This window comes from Cetorhinus maximus, chromosome 9, assembly GCF_964194155.1.
Source record: "Cetorhinus maximus chromosome 9, sCetMax3.hap1.1, whole genome shotgun sequence".
Lineage (NCBI taxonomy): Eukaryota > Metazoa > Chordata > Chondrichthyes > Lamniformes > Cetorhinidae > Cetorhinus > Cetorhinus maximus.
The window spans coordinates 107289819-107311796 of record NC_135887.1 but is presented as its reverse complement, the minus strand read 5'-3'; the positions used below and the strand labels follow the sequence as shown (position 1 = coordinate 107311796).

General features: G+C 40.4%; 1 protein-coding gene across 23 annotated transcripts in view; it reads left to right on the top strand.

Annotated features, from left to right (window-relative positions):
* Positions 1–21978, top strand: part of plekha7b (pleckstrin homology domain containing, family A member 7b) — a 500085-nt gene that overhangs the window by 389967 nt on the left and 88140 nt on the right. For 18 of the 23 annotated variants that reach the window (XM_078549252.1, XM_078549249.1, XM_078549256.1 and 15 more), the window contains 2 exons: positions 6842–7017; positions 12048–12527. In XM_078549252.1, coding sequence (XP_078405378.1) covers positions 6842–7017; positions 12048–12527 — 656 coding nt within the window. The remainder of the gene's footprint in view (positions 1–6841; positions 7018–12047; positions 12528–21978) is intronic. The other 5 variants (XM_078549250.1, XM_078549273.1, XM_078549263.1 and 2 more) reach the window with 1 other exon arrangement.

The following is a 21978-nucleotide window of genomic DNA, read 5'->3' as shown; positions in this document are numbered from 1 at the left end:
AACCAGCGTTTCTAATTTATTAATGGCTTGGATTCAGAAACTCAATATAACCTTGTTATATTTGCAGATATTAACAAAATAGGAAGGGCAGTGAAATTGGAGTAACCAAACAGATAATACAAAATGGTTTGGACAAAATATATGTGCATATAAGAATGGCAGATAAAATTTATTACGTAGAGAAAGGTTAAATGACAAATCTTGAAATGGCTATGGATAAAGCTGAAGGAGACTCTTGGAATACTCGATGCTAAACATGTCCAATTAATGCAGAACAAACGACGAAGCCAATTTAGTATCGAACTCCGTAGCCAAAACAGTAAAGTACAAGTTAGTGGAAGTTGCGATCAAACTGTACATTTCTAATCACCAAGAAACAAGGGAGACATCCAAGTATTGCAGACAAAGTAGAAAAGAGCCATGAGGCTGGCCCTTAAGTCAGAGCTTTGACATTTTCAGGATATAAATCAGAAAATACTGGAAATAATCAGCAGGTCTCACAGCATCTGAACAGAGAGTAGCAGTTATTATTTCAGGTCTATGATCTTTCATCAGGAGTCCTTGTGAAAGGTCGTTGGCCTGAAAAGCTAACTCTCTCTGCCTCTCTCTTTCTCTCTCCACAGATGTCAGACCTGCTATTGCTGACAAATTTTGGACTGATGTCAGGAGGTTCGAGGAATAATCTTCCAGATAGCATTGTAGAAGTAAAAGCCCTAGAATCATTTAAGAACAAATTGGATGCATCAATTTAGGACATCAGGGCATCTCTGGATGGAGTAACAACAACAACAGCAACAAAAATCTGCTTTTACATTTAGTAGCATTGTTAACTTAGAAAAATGTCTTCAGATGTTTCTGAGAAGTGTAATTAAACTGTGAATCAAAGGTTATGCAGTGGCTGAAAGCTTGGTCAAAGAGGTGGGCTTTGACGGGGGAGATGGAGGGGCCAAGACATATAGGGAGGACATTCTAGAGCATAAGAGTCTGGATGGCAAAAGCAATGTAGGGCACAGGAATACACAGGAGGCCTGAGCCTGAGGAGTTCAGAGTTTTGGGGGTTTGTAGGGCCACAGTAGGTTACAGAGATAGACAGAGGCTAGGCCATGAAGGTATTTAAATATCAGAATGAGAATTTTAAATTGGCTGCTGGCCCATCAGTGTTTCCAATGTTTGTTAGCAAGGATAGTGGTGATGGCTGAGCTAAATATGATATAGGCAGGCAAGTTTTGGATGGGATGATGCTTACAAAGGATGGAGGATGGGAGGTTGGACAGGGGAGCATTGGAATAGTTAAGTCTGGAGATCACAGAAGCATAGATGAGTATTTCAGCAGTAGAAACTACAATACTGGATTTAACTACAAAATTGTCGAAAAGCTATATAACTTTAGGACCAGGATAGATCCCTTTATTACAAAAACAGAAATACCTGGAAAAACTCAGCAGGTCTGGCAGCATCGGTGGAGAAGAGCAAAGTTGACATTTCGAGTCCTCATGACCCTTCAACAGAACTAAGTAGAAATAGGAAAGGGGTGAAATATAAGCTGGTTTGGGGTGGCGGCGGGGGGGGGGGTGGTGTTGTTGGGACAAGCAAGCAGTGATAGGAGGAGATAACCAAAAGATGTCACAGACAAAAGAACAAAGAGGTGTTGAAGGTGGTAATATCTAAAAGAATGTGCTAATTAATATTGGAGAGCAGGACAAGCAAGGTAGCTCTAGTGGGGGTGGGGTGAAATAAACCATGGGTGGAATACATTTAAAAATAATGGAAATAGGTAGGAAAAGAAAAAGAAAAATCTATATAAATTATTGGAAAAAACAAAAGGAAGGGGGAAGAAACGGAAAGGGGGTGGGGATGGAGGAGGGAGTTCAAGATCTAAAGTTGTTGAACTCAATATTCAGTCCGGAAGGCTGTAAAGTGCCTAGTCGGAAGATGAGGTGCTGTTCCTCCAGTTTGCGTTGAGCTTCACTGGAACAATGCAGCAAGCCAAGGACAGACATGTGGGCAAGAGAGCACGGTGGAGTGTTAAAATGGCAAGCGACAGGGAGGTCTGGGTCATTCTTGCGGACAGACCGAAGGTGTTCTGCAAAGCAGTCACCCAGATTTCCACATCTATGCCTCAAACTGCTGTCTACAATGAACTGAAGTTAAGAAAATGCACTTTGAATTGGATTGTTCAGAATATCATGTTTCTTTGCCTGGGTCTTTTAAAATCTGTGCATTTTACTATTGCCTTAACGGAGGTGTAACTGGGAGTCAGATTAATTAGGAGATTTATAAGTTATTATAGTAGTAATTTGTATACTCATGTATGTGCTTAAAATCATTTTGCTTATTAATAAATGTTTAATATAGTTTTGTAAAAACCTGTAAGACTTGGTAGTCTTATTACTACTGAATTCAAAGCCCACGTCTCGAAACATATAAATTGCAAAAGCAGTTATGGCACTTGTCTCAAGTTTCCCTCTGAGATTTGAATAACTCAGCATTTACCATCGGTTGTGCCATAACAGATAGTTCCTGTCTATGTTTTTTGGTTTCCTTCAGTTAAAAATATAACTGGTAGATCAAAAGCCTCTTAACAGGACATGTGGAGACAAGAATACAATAGCAAAATGCTGTGAATGCTTGAAACCTGAAATAAAAATAGAAATGCTGGAAATACTCACCAGGCCAGGCCAGATCTGTGGAGTGAGAAACACAGTTAACAATTCAGGTTGATGATCTTTCATCAGAACTAGAAGAGGTTAGAGCCATAAGAGATTTTCAAGTACAGAGACAGGGCAAAAGCAGGGGGATGGGGGTTTGCATGGGGGACAACCTGTGAAATAGCTGTGGGGAAGAACAAAAGGGAAAATCTCTGATAGGATGAAAACCAGAGGAGATTAAATAATATAAGGAATTGTGATGTAAGGCAAAATGAGAAGGAGTTGGAACAAGTAAGGAAACAAACGATGAGTATGAAGGAGTTGTAAATGGGAATTGTAGAATCACCACTGGCATCTAGTGCCATCCAGAACCAAATGACCTCTACTCTCATTTTTGTTCTTTTTTTCAAGATCTGAAGTTCTTGAACTCCACATTGAGTGTGGAAGTCTGTTAAGTGCCTAATCAAAACATGAGCTGCTGTCCCTCCAGTTTATGTTGAGCATCATTGGAATAGGATTGGAGGCTGTTGATAGAGAGGTCAGAGTGAAAGTGGGGCAGAAAATTAAAATGACAGGTGAATAGAATCCCGGGTTCATGCTTTCAGACAAAACAGTGGTGATCACCAAAGTAGGCATCCATTCCATTTCCTTTCATTTAGGGAATGTGGGTGTCGCTGGCAAGACCAGCATTTAGTGATCATCCCTAATTACCCTAGAGTAGATTGTTGGGTGTCACTTTTGCGAGTACAACTGAATAGCTTGCTAGGCCATTTCAGAGGGCAGTTAAGGGGCAACCATATTGCTGTGTGTCTGGAGTTGCATTTGGGCCACATAGGATAAGGACAGCAGATTTCCTTCCATAAAGGACATTATTGAACTAGGGTTTCTATGACAAATCAGGTGGTTTAAAAGTCACCATTACTGATACCAGCTTTTAATTCCAGATTCACTTAACTAACTGAATTTAAATTCCTCGGCTGCCGTGAAGGGATTTGAACTTGTGTCTCCAAATCATAACCACTCAGCTACCCATTGTAAAGGAGACTGCATTGTGAGCACCGGTTATTGTATCCTAAATTGAAAAAACTACATGTAAATCGCTTTTTCACCTGGTAGAAGTGCTTCGGGCTTGGATGATGAGAAGGGAGGAAGTAAAAATGTGATAAGAATAGTTCTTTTGTCTAATTGTAACTGTGGTAATGACAAATAAATTGGCAGGTGATAAATTTCAACTGCCAACAATGATCATTCCATTCCAGCTTACTGCCAAGCTGTAAGTGAGCTCAGTAAATGAGCCTTTTTTTTTGGGTGAAATTTTACACCAGCTATCTGGCTATTTCTAGATTGTCACCTTTCCATTATCTTTCCATCACTACACTCGCTTTTTATAGCTCTTTGTTAATAAGTGTTTAAAAAAAAGACATTCTACAAAAAAAAGCATAATAGGACTAAATGTGTAAAGGTCATCAGACTATGTTTCCCAAAACATTGAAGGATCTTAGGGAAGGAAATTGGAGCTAATAACCATAATTTTCTGAACAAAAATCTTTAGGAATGGGAATTGTAAACAAGGGTGGCACACAAAAGATCTTTAGTGCATATAATAGTGGATGGAATTAGAAATAACCTTGCGATGTGGTTTGAAACTTGCCTCCTACCTCCCAATCAAGATCGGGATCAAGTGAATGCACTCTGGGGTGGAACGTGATATGTGGTCCCCAGGGATTTATATTGGTGCCTCAGCTTTTCATCATACCAATGACTTGGTTAAAGTAATAAAGAGTTGTACATCCAAGTTTACAGGTGACACTAAGTTAAGAGGAACAATAAGTTGCATTGATTGAAGCTGGAAGTTGCAAAGGAACATAGATAAATTAAGTGATAGGACAAAACTGTGGCAGATGGAGGTCAATGTGGGAAAGTGTGGGATAATCCACTTTGGATTCAAGAAAGCCAAATCAGAATATTCTCTCAATTGCAAGAGACTAGGAACAATGGAGGAGCAAAGGGATTTGGGTGTCTAGGTACACAAATCACAAAAGTTAATTGAAAAGGCTATTATCTCAATAGAGTTGAAATACAAAAGGGAGGAAGTTGTGCATCAATTATACAGAACCTTGACTAGACCTCACCTTGAATATTACATTCAGTTCTGGGCAACACACCTCTGGTAGAATATATTGGCCTTAGTACTTGAAGATTTGCCAAAATGATACTGGGCATAAAGGATTGAATTATGTGTACACATCAAACAAACTTGAGTTTAGAAGGTTGAGAGATGTTCTATTTTGAGGTCTTTATAAAATATTGCAGCGGAATAAATGCAACCAAGCTTCCCCCCTATTTAGGGAATGCAGAAGGGGGGGGATCCTAAAATTAGAATTAGGGCACTCAAGGGTAATGAAAATCTGGAATTCACTCCCCAAAGGTTTATGTATGCTGAATCAATTGAAATCTTCAAGACTCAGATTGACATTTTCATTTAGGTATGTGTATGAAAAATATGGGTCAAAGACAAGTAGATGAAGCTGAGGCACAGATCCTCCTGGTGGATGGGTTCAAAGAATGGATGCAATATTGAATATATCTGCTCTCATTGGTTCTGTCTCATCTACAAAGAGATCCAACCCCTGGTCAGCAAAGGCAAAATACAAGAAATCTGAAATTAAAAACAAAAAGAGAGGGCGTTTGTGAAAGGTCAACAGTTTCTCAGTCTGAAGCTATTGCCTGACCCGAGTTTTTTTTTTCAGCCCCCTAGAGCACATCAACAATGTCATAATCAGTTGTGGCAGTTTCCAGTTGGCAATTCATAGAGATCAAATACCTCATTTCTACTGTTTAGGCACTAAACTGTAAATACTGCAACTGTAAAATTATTCTATCTTGACATTTTTGCTTCTTCTGGCTGGGGTTAGTTGAAAGCATTTGACACTGAAAATCGATCTAAAATGATTTAACTTTCACATTGTGAAATTGTTCTCAGTATCTGAGCAAATACTCAGTTTGCACACAGAACACTATTGATCGGTGCATACAATGGATTTTTTCTTTTGGCTGTTTAACTGCCAGTTCTGAGTTAATTAATGCTGGAAAAATATAGAACATTTTCCCTGTCTGCAGTGGAACTTCAGACATATTTAAGAGCATTCTTGCAAATATATAATACAGGCCTCAATAAACACTTATTTGTTTTATTCATAGATTTTCAGGTACTGATAAGTTTGTAACTCGGGTTACATAATTGTAGGTTTCAAGAACATTTAACAGCCTATGTTATATCTAAAGAGAAACACACCATTTTCTCACAGGAATTAAATTATACTTGCATAGACAAGTTTGTGATTGAAGTGTCAAACTGAAAAGAACAATAAACATTTGTCTCGTCTCTTAAAATAGAAATATTGGTGAAGCACTTGCACAAGTACTTTCAACCTCTGGTAAATGACGTGCATTCATGTTATCAGTGATGTGTTAAATATTCTTTTGCCTATTTATGACAAGATGTGATTTTTTTTGTTTTTATTGTTGTATTTCCTTTAGTGTGTCCCACTTAGAATGATGCTTCTATTAAAATTTGTTTGGAAATCTAAAGTGTTCTGCACTGGGCGGTATACTTCATTCCGATGTTTATTAAATGTAGGGTAATTTTGGAGTGAAATATTAGTATAAATGCAACATGCTATGGATGTGACGTAGACACAAGAAAAATACATTCTATTGTGGTAGGTTCTTCAGACTGTTCCCACCTCTAGTAGCTGGATTTCAATCCAGTCAAAATGGATGAAGGTTATGCTGGTCTGAAGAAGAGTCACATGGACTTGAAACGTTAACTCTGTTTCTCTCTCCACAGATGCTGTCAGATCTGCTGAGTTTTTCCAGCATTTTCTGTTTTTATTTCAGAGTTCTAGCATCTGCAGTATTTTGCTTTTATTGAAGGTTATGCCCCTTTGGCTGCTGAGGCTCCAAGTGAAGTGATTTTCACCAATGCTAACCTGAGGGGTGCAAAAACATCCCAATTGCCAGCATTGATATATCTCTCATTCTCTTTTTCTCCCTCCCTCTCTCCCCTTTTCAAATTAGCACAAAAATGCACACAAGGAAATAAAATCCTGTGTCACAACTCCTCCATTGCTGAAAAGTAGTTTAGTGTTTTGATACATGTCTAAGTCATTTTTTTTTTTCTTTCCTTCCAGGCTACCCATACAGGCATGCGGACATACATTTATAGTAAGAATTCTATTCTTGGCTCGCAGGGAGATCACACTGGCATGAGAACTTATTATTTCAGTGCAGATACGCAAGAGGATATGAATGGCTGGATCAGGGCTATGAACCAAGCTGCACTTATGCAAGCATACACTTTAAAGAGGTCATTCTGAATTTTTATTAAACTCTTAAACATTATTAATTTGTATGTATTAAGAATATAAATATAAAGTTACATTTTTTGAAGAGGTAACAGAGGGTAAACAAGGGTAATGTAGTAGATGTAATTTATCTAGATTTTTAAAAAAGCTTTCAATAAGCTAAAATGTAATAGACAAATAAATATGGTTAGAGAATATGGGGTTGGGGACAAGTAGCAAAATGGATAGCTAGCTGGCTCCAAGATAGAAACTGAGAATAGGGTGAAGGATAGTTTTAAGTGTGGCAGAAATTGGAAAGTGGTGGTCCACAAGGATCAATGCTAGAACCAATTTTGTTTACCCTCATTGTCTCCTCTCCTGGTGGGGCTACTGAGGCTCCCGACCTGCCAGCCCCCTGATTCAGCTGGCAGCATCAGGAGGCAGCCTTCAGGAAGATTGCTACGCCGATGTCCCTTCTGACAGGTGAGGGCACGGGACCCCCATTTGGTCATGACGGCGGGACCCCATGGTAAAGCCCAAAGACTCTGCAAAGGAATATAGGTAGGTTAAGTGAGTGGGCAAGAAGGTGACAGATGGCATACGATGTGGGGAATTTTGAGTTTATTCACTTTGGTGGGAAGAGCAGAAAAATAGTATTATTTTTTACATGGTGGGAAAATATTAAATGTTGGTATTCAGAGGGATTTGGGTGGCCTTGTACAAGAACACAAAAGTTATTATGTAAGTACAACAAGTAATTAGGAAGTCAAGTATATGTTGGCCATTATTCCAAGGAGATTGGAATGCAAAAGTAAGCAAGTTTTGCTGCAATTGTACAGAGTTTTGGTGAGGCCACACCTGGAGTACCTGATACAGTTTTGAGCTCTGTATCTAGGGGAAGATATGCTTGACTTAGAGGGGGTGCAGCAAAGGTTCACTAGATGGATTTCTGAGTTGAGAATGTTGTTCTATGAGGAGAGATAGTGTAGAATAGGCCTCTACTCTCTGGAGTGTAGAAGAATGAGAAATGCTCTCATTGAAACATAAAAGCTTCTGAAGAGACTCGCCAGGGTGGTTGCTGGGAGGACGGTCGGCCATTTAGGACTGAGATAAGGAAACATTCCTTCACTCGGATGCTTGTAAAGTTTTGGCATTCTCTACCCCAGAAGGATGTGGAATCTGTCATTAATCATATGCAAGGCTGAGGTCGATAGATTTTTGGACTTGGGAGTTGAAGGATGTGGGGATAACACCAGAAAGTGGAGGTCAAGTCAAGCATCAGCCATGATATTATTAAAAGACATGTAAGACTCAAAGAGCTATATTGCCAACTTCTGCTCCTCTTCATATTCCCCCATAATTTTGCAATTTAATCAGAAATTTTGACAAATGCCACAAGGTGAGAAAATTAATGCAAAACAATGGGAAAGCTCTTCTTTGTCCCTCAAGATATTTTAATATCAACCAATGAAATGTACTTTGTTCTGTATTTAACCCATTCTATCCCAGATCTGACAGTATTTAAATACTGGGTAGCCAAACTGAAGACAAGTTGCTCCCAATTAATCTCTCTCATTTAAATGAACACAACATTCACCCTGAAAGTTAGTACTGGAGCACCACTGTAAGTGATCTGGTGGAATAATGTATGCTTGCTTCTATGGCATCTTAATTAAAGGAAATAGTTTGCAGAATTTTAGGGGAGAGTCTAATGGGCTTTCCCTGCAACAAGAGGTGGGGTAGCATATCCCTAGACAAAAATAAGTTCAAAGGCGTGTCAGTATTGAGTCTACAGCTTCAAGGTATATCAATGCACAGTATACGAATATAATTCATTCTAAATATCAGGTGATCACTTAGCAACATATGGTAAAAACTTTATATTGGGAATCAAATTTTGAGGAAAGTTCATGCCTAACTTATGTGCCAAATCCCAAGGCTTGTAATGAATTTGCACTGAGAACCGTATGCAGAAAAAGAATTAGTCATATTCTTTTTGGCATCCCTCAGATGTATCTCCTCAGCCTGTGCTTAAGATGCAAGGGTAGGGTTAGTTATATTTTTTAATCAGTTTGGTGCTGAAAATATGCATTAATTTTAAAAAGCTATAAAAATGAGAATGGAAGCAAAATGAACTTAAGAAATCAGTTTTGTCACAATGATTTATACGTATGATGTGATTGTCACCTTGTGAAATTGTTAGGTGAAGTGTACTGGCCGTAGTACTTGCATGATAAATTGATGCTTGTTTTTAGGGCACACCATATAACGACTGCTGAAAATTCAATTTAAAAATGTGGTACTGTCCTCCGTTATGAATTATTCTGCTGTGCAGAGATGTTTGACTTGTTTTAAATGCAGATGGAGTTTTAAGCAACACTTGTCCATGTGTTATTTTCAGAAAATTGATATGCTTTCAACATAATTTTTATGGGAAATTTATATTCAGGTCAAGTGTGCAACTTCACTTCATTTTGCTTTCCCTTTAATTGTATGTTGTTCAAGGCTACTTCTTTCACATTTTAAGTACATCAGTAAAACAAGGAAAAGTTAGATACTTGATGCCTTTTATTAAGAGCACATGTAATGAAGAATTATATGTCTTTTAATGAAAGTGAGCTGGTGAGATGTGTGATTGGATGTATACAAAGCCTAAAAATGAAGTTGCCAGATAGCTGAGTAATTAGCTGAACCATGTAAAGCAAGAAGGACCCAGGCTTTATCCCTGATCTAAGCAGGGGTAATTCCAGGAGTGGCACAGTTGGTCTAAATGCTCCTGGGAGGATCATAATCATTACCCAGTACTAGTGGCTTAAAGTTCATGGGTATTAGCTGAGGACTGGATTAGAATTGGCTGTGATGCCTCTGCGTATGAATAGCCTACTCGCTGTCAGGGCTAATACTTGTAGAATTGTCACTTAGGGGGAATGTAGAATGGAACAATCTTATAAATATATTTACCTAAAAAAAAATCATGTCAATCCTGTTGTGGGTTCAGATGTCACTTCAGGACTTTGTCTCATCTGGCATCAACGCATGCATACTTAGAATAGAGAGGCTGGGCAGTGATCCGAAGGAATTACTTCCATGTTTCACTCTTTCCTCTCTCTGCCCACCACCCCTCCACCCCGCCCCGGCTTAAAAAATCTGTGTTACTTAGACAATTTTGTAGTTCTATCATTATTGTTTCAGCATGGACCAGGATGCCGTACAGCTCCTGTTTCTCATCATTCCACAGTGCACCATGTAGTATATCCACTCACTGAGCTGCACTCAGGCCAGTAACAAATGTGATACCTAATGTGTAAATATTTCTAAGCTTATCATCTATTTGAGATAATATCTCTAGGATTTATAGTTCTATAGTAACATGTGCAATTAGGGTAGAATAAATAAATTCCATTTCATTTCCACGCACAGTATAAAATTCTTATCTAATTAGGGCATTAATCCCAAAAATTAGGGGGAGAATTTTTTATTTTTCATGTTTAGAGCAAAATTTGTAGGCATACATATAAGGACCATGCTGACAACTTTGCAGTGAATGGCAAACAATAGCAATGTCGCATTTTCCCCTCACTTTCACACCCGCTTAAAGATTTAGGAGAAAAATGTGTACACTGGTTTCTATTATCTTGATATTGGAACATTATGGTGTGTTAATCTCATTAATCATTTGTTGAGGAAAGGATGAACCTGAAGCCGGTCTTATGGAAATAAACCTGGATTGACAAAGACTGCAGAGTAAAAGCACAGATTCCTCTTGTTCCCCCAAACACCCAGTGAGAATTGGTTTTTATATTCTTGCAACGATTCCCTTATCTTTCCCCAATTGGGGGTAGCTGCCCTTAAATTACTCACTTAAAGCATGTACTCTATTGCACATACTCTGTTGCAGCACAATTCCAACATTAACATGGTGTACAGAAAATAACAGAGACAGCTATGGCAACCTTTTCTAGCTGTCAATGGCACCAAGTCCTACAAGTCATTGCATTATGAATTAAACATAACTTTATTGCTGGGCCATATTCCTAGAAGCAAAATACTGCAATAAAACAGCTCTTGCTTATTTTTTTCCAATTAAATATAGGCACTGAAATAATGATAGAACAGCAATATAACCGAAGAAACAGATTTTTTTGGGAGATGGAATGAGGAGAAATAAAAGAAACTACTTCTGATCTCTACCCAGTAGTCTAAATGTGTTCTTGGTGAATCCAAGTCAGACTCGGCTCTTAATTCCTCTCATAACCATGACCAGGTAAAGACAGCCAGGAGAGGAGGAAGAGAGAAAAATAAATTATTGAGATTTCATAAATATCGGAAACTTTTAAACATTATTACGCTGCCAATGACAGTTTTTAAAAAGGCTAAATTGTCACAAAACGCTTAACCTGTACCCTTTCCCATTTTTCAATCTCCACCTTATCCACTCTAAGCACCTCTAACACCCAAAAAGACGTGGGTTGGGTGGCAATTAGAATATGATGCCTAGTTTTGACTGTTTTACTTGTGGGAAGATGTGAAGACCATAGGGAGGGAGTGGAAGAAATTCATTCAGGTGATATGTAGGGTACGACACTTTAGTTATGATAATAGACTTAAGAAACAGGGGCTATTTTCACTAGAACAAATGAGATTCTTTTTTCCAATAAGGTTGTTCAAAATTGTGAGGGATTTTAATAACTGGAGGAAAATTCATTTCAGTTGATCAGTGATTGGCATAAATTTAAATTCATCAACAAAAGAACAAAAGGTGAAACGAGAAGATTTTTTTAAAAATGTCACATGATATTAGGATGTGGGAATTTTTACCAGAAATTGTGGAACCAGAATCCATAATAGCCTTGAAAAAGGAGTTGGTAAATATCTGGGAAAGGAAAAATTGAGAGGGTACTGAGAAAGGGCAGGGAATGGAGCATCCTTTCAGGAAGGAAAGGGTCATATGGCTTCCTTCTAATTTGAGGAGCAATATAGAAGTACTTTCTGGGAAATTTTGTTAGTTTTCAAGCTATGTGTACTTCTATTGAAAACTTTTTTTTACTATTAACAGAGAACCAGAAAAAGCAGGAAGGCCTCGCCTTGCTCAGAACAACCATATCAACTCATACAAGGGCTTTACGAAGGCAGAAGTGCTTCAGAGCAGAGAGAATGCTGGGAAGCTTGATGAAAAGTTTGGGTTTGAAAAACATGAAGAAATGAGGAAAGAATGGAATGAGGAAGAGAGATATGGCTTCCAAAAGGATCCTGTAGAGATATTGGCCAGAAAAGGGAATAAGAACAACGTGCAAGGAAGTTCCGTGGAGAGCGACGTGTTTACGGGATATCGCCCTTTGTCTCAACCACATCCCACACAGCGCAATGGCGCAATTCAGCCTCCCACAAATTCCACTTTGGTAGACCAGAATGGTGCCAATGTTTATCGGAGGGGGTTTGTGCCCCGAACTGGAACAGAGAAAAATGTCCAGCGGAAAAGTTCCATGGTGCAAGTGGAGCACTGGGTGAAATCACACAAAGGAGACGGCAAAAGGTCAGAATGCATTTTTATTAATTATTAGCCTGCATTCATTAGTTGCGCACCAAACCATAACAGAAGTGAAAACAGTTCCAATCTGATAAATTGTGCTAATTGCTTCTTTCATAGGTACTTCTATTTAATGACCATTTTCTGCTCTTAAGCTTTAAAGGTATTACTGTCATAGAAACTAAGATCCTCATTGGGAATGTTTACAGCTCAGCGCACTGTAGTTTTCTGCAATGTATTCAGAAATGATGGAAATTCTGCAGATGATTGCATTATTTGGAATAGCTGTACCTTTACTGCTTTAGGATTGGGAGGACTGATTGGTATTTTCAGAAAAAAATGTATTGAATCACAGAAAATGATCCCAAAACCCTAATAAAATTCCCATATGACTGAATAAGTCAAATTCAACTGGGATCTGCTAGTAAGTAGCAGCCCTGTTGTATATTATGGCAAATCCATTGGTTTCCTGTTTTCAACACGAACAGAGTTTCAAAATATGACTTCCTAAAACACAGGCCAAAATCCCAAGTAATAAAAGTGGAATTGGATTTGCTTGGTTAGAGTCACCCAGTGATCCTCTTCATGATGCAAAAAAAAAGACACTCACTGGAAATCTCAAGGGGGTTGCTGTACAGGAGAGGCCAGGAGTGCCACTTAATTGATGATATTACCTTTGACTCATTGGGGATTGGTTTGTAGTCCCAGTGGTCTAATTAAATGGATCCAAATGCCTTGTACTTCAGGGAGCCCTGGTAGAATCTATTGATTTAACTGGCTGCAGACACACAGACAAGAATGCTACTGGTGGAAAGTTCTGTCAGTAAATTTGCCTTGATTATATTTGGTTTGTCTGGGTTGTATATGCTCATGTTTTGTTGAAGTGATGTCTATGCACTTAACAGAATCATAGAATCTTACAGCTTGGAAGGAGGCCATTCAACCCCTTGTGCCTGTGCTAGCTGTTTGAAAGAGCTATCCAATTAGTTCCACTCCCCTGCTTTGTCCCCATGGCCTACTTGAGTGCTGTTGCTTGTAAGTCCAACCACTTGGATGTGAGTACATAAGGTGGGTGGTTAACAATAGATCTGATGGAGGTTTTAAAATTGAGATTTTGTTGAGTTAAGTGGTGCGACGATAACTAGAGGATGTAAATTTGTAATTTTGCAGGGAGGTGGTGGCATAGTGGTATTGTCACTGGACTAGTATTCAAGAGAGCCCGGGTTCTGGCAACTTGGGTTTGAATCCCACCATGGCAGATGGTGAAATTTGAATCCAATAAAATCCTGGAATTAAAAGTCTGATAATGACCACAAAACCATTGATGACATTGTTAAAAACCCATCTGGTTCACTAATGCCCTTTAGCGAAGGAAATGTGCCATCCTTACCTGGTCTGGCCTATATGTAACTCCAGAACCACAGCAATATGGTTGACTCTTAAATGCCCTCTGAACAAGGGCAATTAGGGATGGGCAGTAAATGCTGGCCTAGCCAGTAACGCCCACATCCCATGAATGAATATTTTTTTTAAAAAGAGGGAGAGGCTAGGATTACTTTATTCAAAACAGCATATTTTTAGGACATGGAATGTCTCACCAGAAGAAGTGCTGGAAGCAAAATGCAAAAGTCTTTAAATGAGAAGTAGATAACTTGAACAGGAAAAAAAATGATCAGGAATTTCCACCCACAACAGGAGTTTAACTGTTCTTATGCTTCCACAACACCTTACCCCCATCTGCTCCCAAAACTGCTCTCACTTCACGTTGGCATTCTCCACCCCAGTCCTCCGTTCCTACTTAACCGATACAGCTAAATTCAGTTATGTCAGATGAAGCACCGAGAGTCACAGAGCAGTGTTGAGTGAGATAGAGAGCAGAACCTGGGACCAGTACCAGAGTGCGAAGGATGAAATTTGGCAGTGTGGGGGTGGTGGGTGAGGAAGGACCAGAGAGAGAATCCCAGCCTGAACTAGGATGATGATGAGGCGAGGACTGTGGGGGTCATGAATTTTGGATGGATGAAGGAAAATGCCTTCATAAAGTAGAGGAAGGAGGAGAGTGCCAGCATGAAATTCAAGAAAAATTTTGAGCATGAAATTGAGGGGCAGATATGAGAAAAATGTCGACATTAACTGGGGGTGGGAGGGATGAGTGCATCCTGAATAAGGTTGGTGGTGGTAGACTCCTTGTTATTTGAGAGTGTCCAAGCTCTAAGTGACTTCATCGTCTTCTGTGGGTCCTCTCATGACTGAAGAGTTTGATGTGAGATCAGCATGGACGTCCACTGGGCAGTTTATGTTGCCTTTGTTGCTACTTCGGGGAACTACTTGCAGCTGCACCGCCTCTGGCCTTCCTCTGGGCACATTGGATGTTGCAAGTTTGGTGTAGATGGTCCTCAAAGCATGCTGAACCAAATTGTAGTGCTTACCTCCGCATGAACTGGTCGACTGCAGTGTTTGTTGGGCTCTTTTTAGGGTATCCTTGTATTGTTTGCACAGACCACCTTGATTGTGAACTTAATGCAGGCCACACATGTGCCAGAATGTATTGTGGGGAGGGAAGTTGGGAAAGTACATCGATGTGAATATAGCAAAGTTAAATCTGTAGAACTTGCTGCAACAAACAGTGGGCTTACCTCACCTCAATGCCTTTCAAATAGGCTTTTCTGTCTCCAACTTTGGGCTATTCTTTGATCAGAGAGACCATTTTACAGGAATATTAGTTAGAATCAGTATGATATGAAGTTGACAAATGGCTTTGTGAAATAATGATTGAATGGGTGTTATTCTATAAGCAATAAATGACAATAAGATGGATTTGCAGTCATTTATTATGTCTAATGTAGTTACCTCTGATATATAGTATCCTCACGTACTTTCAGACATTCCTACAAAATAATTTCAAGTAACTGCTCTATTCCCTGAGTGCAGCTGTTGTCTCAGTCGGATAATAATTTAATAATTCTCTTGCCATGTGTATCATTTTATTTCCATTTGACAATATTCAGAAAAGTCTACACATAAAATTTTGCTTTGCCATGACAGTTTTGAGGTATTTCTTCCTTTATTTAACTGTAATAGCTAGTTATGTTCCTAACAATGTTAACACTTTCAATGCCCTTAGAGCATCGATGTACTTAAGTATTCCAAAACAATAAGTTCATTAAACAATTTCATCTCCATAACTATTTAGTTTTTAATATAAATTGTGCAGCATTTTAGTCTCCAGTTGCTTGAAGCACTCAGCAATTCTACTGCTCCTGAGCTTAATTTCTTGAAACAAAACAATCTGTCCTTGAGCTTTGCATGAATTAAACTCATCTCCTATACTGGGACCATTAGCATTTGTGTTGAGGGGAGAATTATTTTGCAGGCCAAGGTAAATATCTTGATTTTTTTTTTCCCTATAGTTCCTTATGGGAAGTATTTAGCCTCTATTCAGTATATTTCCTGAGGGTTCAACTAAGAATAAACCTTCAAACCATTGACTTCAGCCCCAAAGTGCATTTAATTATCTTCTGCGCATTTCAGGTGTCTGATTCTGCCATCATCTTAGCACCTGAGAAATAATGAAGCTTCTTTTGGTACACTGACCTCCTCTGACAGTGCTGATGGCTGGTGCAGATTTGAAATTCTTACCTTTTACTGTGTGCCTAGCTACAATTGTTTTCACTAGTGATGCTGGAGCAGTACAGAAACGGGGATACAGCAATAAGCAAATGGTCAAGCTGGGTCCCTCCCATCCTGTGCTGTGTACAAACCTCTGGTCAGATTTTAAGATGAACCAAAGGTGCTCTACCTGAAAAGAGGAAAGAGTTTTATTTAATGTTGAAATGTATTTTCTCATGATTTTCAGCAGTAGAAAACATGATGGGACAGTATATTGCGGGCTGAGAGGAAGTCAATATCCAAAGAGTTTTGAGCCTAAATTCCTAAAAAGTGGAATTTGGTTTTGCATTATTTTCCATGCTACTTGTTCGGCTTTTTAAAGCTTAGGCCAAGGATTTCAGCTGCCAGGTTTTTCACTTTTTTCTATTTTGCTGTTATTTGGAGTGAAGATGATGATATGGGGGTTTCATTAATGGCAACCATGTAGCTGCGCAGCCCCCAGCACACAACTGGATAGCCTTAATGACGCTTTTTTTATTTATTCATTTGCATGATGCAGGAGTTGCTGGCAAGGCCAGCATTTTTTGCTCATCCCTAATCACCACTGAAAAAGTGATGGTGAACGTTCTTGAACCATCCCTGTGGCGAAGGTGCTAGTGCAGTGCAATTAGGCAGGGAGTTTTAGGATTTTGACCCAGTGAAGATGAAAGAGAGGCAAATTATTTCTGATTTAGGATGGTGTTAGACTTGGAGGGAAATAGTGGGGTTTCCATATATTTCCTGCTCATGTTAGAGGTCATGGGTTTGGGAGGTGCTGTTGAAGAAGCTAGGGTGAGTTGCTGCAGTGCATTTTGTGGATGGTACACACTGCAGTGAAGCTGTCCTGATGGTGGAGGGAGTGAAGGAAAGGGAAAAGAGCAATTTTAGCACTTTGGAAGTTATTATTTCAGGCAAAGATTTGAAAATAAGTTAAAGGTTTAGGAGCACTTTTTAAAAAAAAAAATTCAGCCAAATGGAAAGTGATCTAATTCTTCTTTGTGTGTTAGATTTAGAGAGCTCTGATGATTCTTTCACAAGTTCACTGTAGAACTTTACAAACCATAGTGTGAGGCGCTTAACAGGGTACCGATCAAGTGGACTGCTTTGTCTGTCTTGTGTTGAGCTGCTTGAGTGTTGTTGAGTTGCATTCATCCAGGAAGGTGGAGAGTATTCCATCGTGCTCCTGAGCTACAGGAGGGTTTCAGAGATTCGAGAGGTGAGTCACTTGTTCCAGAAAACCCAGCCTTAGACTTGTCGTTCTGCCCACAGCATTTACGTGGCTGGTCCAGTTAAGTTTCTGACCCGGAGGATGTTGAAGGCAGGGGATTCGACAGAAGTGATGCCACTGAATGTCAAGGGAGGTTGTTAGACTATCTATTATTGGAAAATTCCACTCCCTCTTCACTGACTCTATCCCTGTCTCTGGCATCTGTCTAGGATGAACCATGTTGTTCAGAACCTCAGTACCTATTTCCAGGGTTTTAATATCTCCCGATTCCAAGCCTCAGTTGTTCTGCTAAAAACTTCATCCGTACCTTTGTTACCTCCAGACTTCACTATTCTAAAGCTCTCCTGGCACAGCTTCCACATTCTACCCTCCCTAAATGTGAGGTCATCCTAAACTCTGCTGCCCATGTTCTAACTTGCACCAAGTTCTATTCACCCACCACCTCTGCAATATCTCAATTTTAACGCTTGTTTTCAAATCCCCTCCCTATCTCTGTTATCTCCTCCATCTTCATATACCTCCAAGATATCTGCACTCCTCTAATTCCAGCCCCTTGAGTACCCCTGATCTTAATCTCTCCACCATTGGTAGCCGTGCTTTTAGCTGCCTAGGCCCTAAGCTCTGGAATGTACTCCTCTCAACTTTTCAACTCCCTACCTCACTTTCTTCCTTTAAGGAACTTCAGCTTAAAACCTACCTCTTTGACCAAACTTTTAATCATCTGCCCTAATATCATCTTATGTGGCTCAGTGTCATATTTTGCTTTGTAATGCCTCTGTGATGAGCCTTGGGAACATTTTATTATGTTAAAGGTGCTAAATCAATACAAGGTATTGTTGTAGTTGTTGGAAAGGGTCATTGCCTGGCACTTGTGTGATGTGAATGTTACTTGCCACTCATCACCCAACCCTGGATGTTGTCCAGGCTTTGCTGCGTAAGGGCATGGACTGCTTCATTACCTGAGGAATTACCAATGGAACTGACCATAGTTCAATCGTTAGCGAACATTCCAAATTCTGACCTTACTTTGGAGGGCAAGTTAATTGATGAAGCAGCTGAAGATGGTTTGGCCTCGCTTACTGCCCTGAGAAATTTGACAGCAATGTCCTGGAGCCCAGATAATTGACCTCCCAACAACCACAGTTATCTTCCAACCAGTGGCAGGTTTTCTACCTGATTGTCATTGACTTCCTTGATGCCTCATTCAGTGAAATACTGCCTTGCTGTCAAAGGCAGTCACTTTCATCACACCTCTGGAATTCAACTATTTTGTTCATGTGACAGGACTACAGAACATGGTTCTGATCCGTTGGTTGTGAGATTGCATAGCCCTGAAATTGTTAATGTTGAATTTGTAATGCAATAAAATGCATGCTTTAAACTGAGCACAGCTGAAGGATTAGGGAATCATTGTCTGAGTATATAAACCAGTACACTGAGTGTTTAGGAGGAACTGGGAGAGTCTGTGACTTTGCTTTGCTGTCTTGGAAATAAACCTTTTTAAGGTACAGGCTAGCTTCAGACTCATTCTTCCTCAACATACAATTATTGGGGCTGAAATTCCTCCCCCCCGCCCCCCCATTGGAGGGGGAGGTTGATGAGCGGGCGCATACGGGAGCGCTTCTGATCGGTGCCCCCGATCGGAGGCGCGCTGTCATTTTACATGGGCGGGACAGTTAAGGCCCGCCCAGTGTGACATCCGCACGGAAGCGCTATGCACTCCCTGTGCGGGTGGGGGGGGGGGCGAAATCCCAAAATCGGGAGTGCGCTCTTTCGCGCATGCGTACCAAAGAGCACTCTCATCTCCCTGAGGCTAAGTGCAGCCTCAGGGAGATCGGTTGTACATGTAAAAAAAAAAACAAAAATAGAAAAATAAAATTTCCCTTACATGTCCCCTCATGTGACAATATCACATGAGTTAGAACATGTCCATAATTTTCACAAACCTTTATTTAAATTTTTTAAAGCCTACATGAAGCCTCATCCCACCCGTGGATGAGGGCTTCATGTCTTTCTAGTTGCCGCCAGGGCTCCTGTCCTGCCCACCAACCTTAAGGTTGGACGGGCTGGTCCTTTGATTACTTAATTGACCCTGTCACTGGCTGATTTTGCTGCGCTCCCTCCTTTCTGAAAATTTAAATGCGGCGCGGTGATGTCAGGAGTTCCCCCCGACGTCACCGCGCATCATTTTACACGTCGACGAGCGGGCCACGCCGCCACTCGCCGACTCGTAAAATTCTGCCCTTGGAGTTGACAGTCGACAGCATGTGTTTCCACTGTTTAGCATGTGTTGTAGCTGCACCAGGTATCATTTCCAGATACTACTGGTGCTGCTGCTGACATGCTCACCAATTGAATGAGGTTTGGTAATGAGGTCTAGATTCCAGTGTCCTGGTGGAACCCAAACTGAGCACTGGTGAGGGAGTTATTGCTGAGTAAGTGCCACTTGTTAGATTTGTCGATGACATCTTCCATTACTTTGCTGATAATTGAGAGTGTGGTGATAAGTAGCCAGAACGAATTTGACCTGCTTTTTGTGAACAGGATGTACTTATCATTTTGAATTTATCATTTTGTTGGGTCGATGCCAGTCCCATAGCTGTAATGGAGCAGTTTGGCGAGAGGTGTGGCCAGTTCTGGAGCACAAGTCTTCAGCACTGTAGCTGGGAGCCTGTAACCTTTGCTGTTTCCTGTGTTCTCAGCTGTTTCCTGGGCCAGAATTTTACCTTTGGCGTGTGGGCGCGCGCCCGACACGCTGGAATGTAAAATGACGCGTGATGATGTCGGGCGTGCACCCTGACGTCACCGTGCATCGTGGCGATATTTTGTCCGACAGGAATGTGCCGGAGTCGGCTGTGTGCCTGCCTAGAATTGAAAGGCCTATTAAGGCCATTAACAAGGTAATTAAGCTGAAGTTTACGCTGCCCTGTGGTTACTGCAGCATCAGGAAACAATGTATTGTTCAGCCATTTTGCCCCCTGCCAGGATCCCTTTAACGAGAAATCCTCTCTTTGACAGATTTCAAACATCATCCCACCCACCCTGTCTGGTCAGGAAATGCAGAAGCTGAATACCAATACTGTGATTGAATTAAAGAGCCTGTTTCAGTGTTGAGCAGGTTCCTGACCCAGTATTGGCCTCCCGGCTGTGTACGGATTTATTTAGAAATCTCACCCATCATTTCAAAAGCTTCGGCAAATCAGGGAGGGGGCACCTTTAATTCAGTACCAACATAGTCCCCTAGATCATCATAACAGTTCGTTCCATGCTTCACAATTTCTCTTTCCAAAGAAATCAGCTTATGACGAAGGAGGTACAGCTAAGATCCAAATATGATGAAGACAAGCCAGAATATATTCGGTTCTCGGAAGCAGAAGGGGCTGTCCACCAGGTACTCATCCTTTAAAAGCTGCAGCTGTGCACTATTTTCTACCTAAGTAATTCCCACAAGCAAGTCCAATTCAGGCTGGGAACTTGTTCTGAATAGCTAATGGGACTAACCATGGGAAATTGCAAAAATGGGCCAAATACAATTTTAATGTGCACTGCACTTGCTGCTTTGGTGTCCCATCGCTTTAGTGTTGTGGCCACAAAAATTGATTCTCAATGTGATTCTCTGGATTGCCCTTCAAGAAGGGTCAATCTTAAGCATTTGACAACTTGTAGCATCAAAGGGAGGAATGAGCTATTGCAATGGTCCTAGTGTCCACAATGCTATACTTCAGCAGGAGGCAACAACTTGAGCTGGACGGAGAATCGAGCAAAGGAAGCATGTTTCTGCATGATAATATGATTAGGAGAAAGACTTGCATTTATGTAGCACCTTATTATTTCTCTCTGAAACACCTCTCGTGCTTCATCAACATTGATATACTTTGAAGTGCTTTAATTATTACATGCATATGTACAGCAGTCTTTTTGCAGATCGCAAGATTCCATCTCCACCATTGAGGCTGAATGGCTAGTTAATTTTTTAATGATATGAAAACAGAAAATGCGGGAAAAAAACTCAGCAGGTCTAGCAGCATCTGTGGAGAGAAAAACAGAGTTAACATTTCGAGTCTATATGACTCATATGGACTCAAAACGTTAACACCGTTTCTCACTCCACAGATGCTGCTAGACCTGCTGAGTTTTTCCAGCATTTCCTGTTTTTATTTCCGATTTCCAGCACTGCGGTATTTTGCTTTGAATTTTTTAACGATGTTGAAGGAGAACTGTTGGTCAAGTTACTGGGAGAACTCATTACACTTTAGATAGTAGGCTCTCCACAATTCACTTGAGCTCTGGAAAAGTCAGGAGGAACCTTGATTTAGTGCCTAATCTAAAACATATGGGACCTTTGACAGTGCAACACTGCTCTACTACTGTACTGGAATATCATCCTAGATAATGTGTTCTGGCCCTGGAGTGGGGCTTAACTGAGTCATAGTTAATAGTGCAGAATTTGCTGGCACACAAATCAGGTCATTATTGCTGGATGTTTGATCACTCTGGGTGTCATGTGGTGCCCAAAATGGTGTCAGCGGGATAAGTCACGCAGACACCATATTGGCGAGGACATTAACTTGCATGCATGAA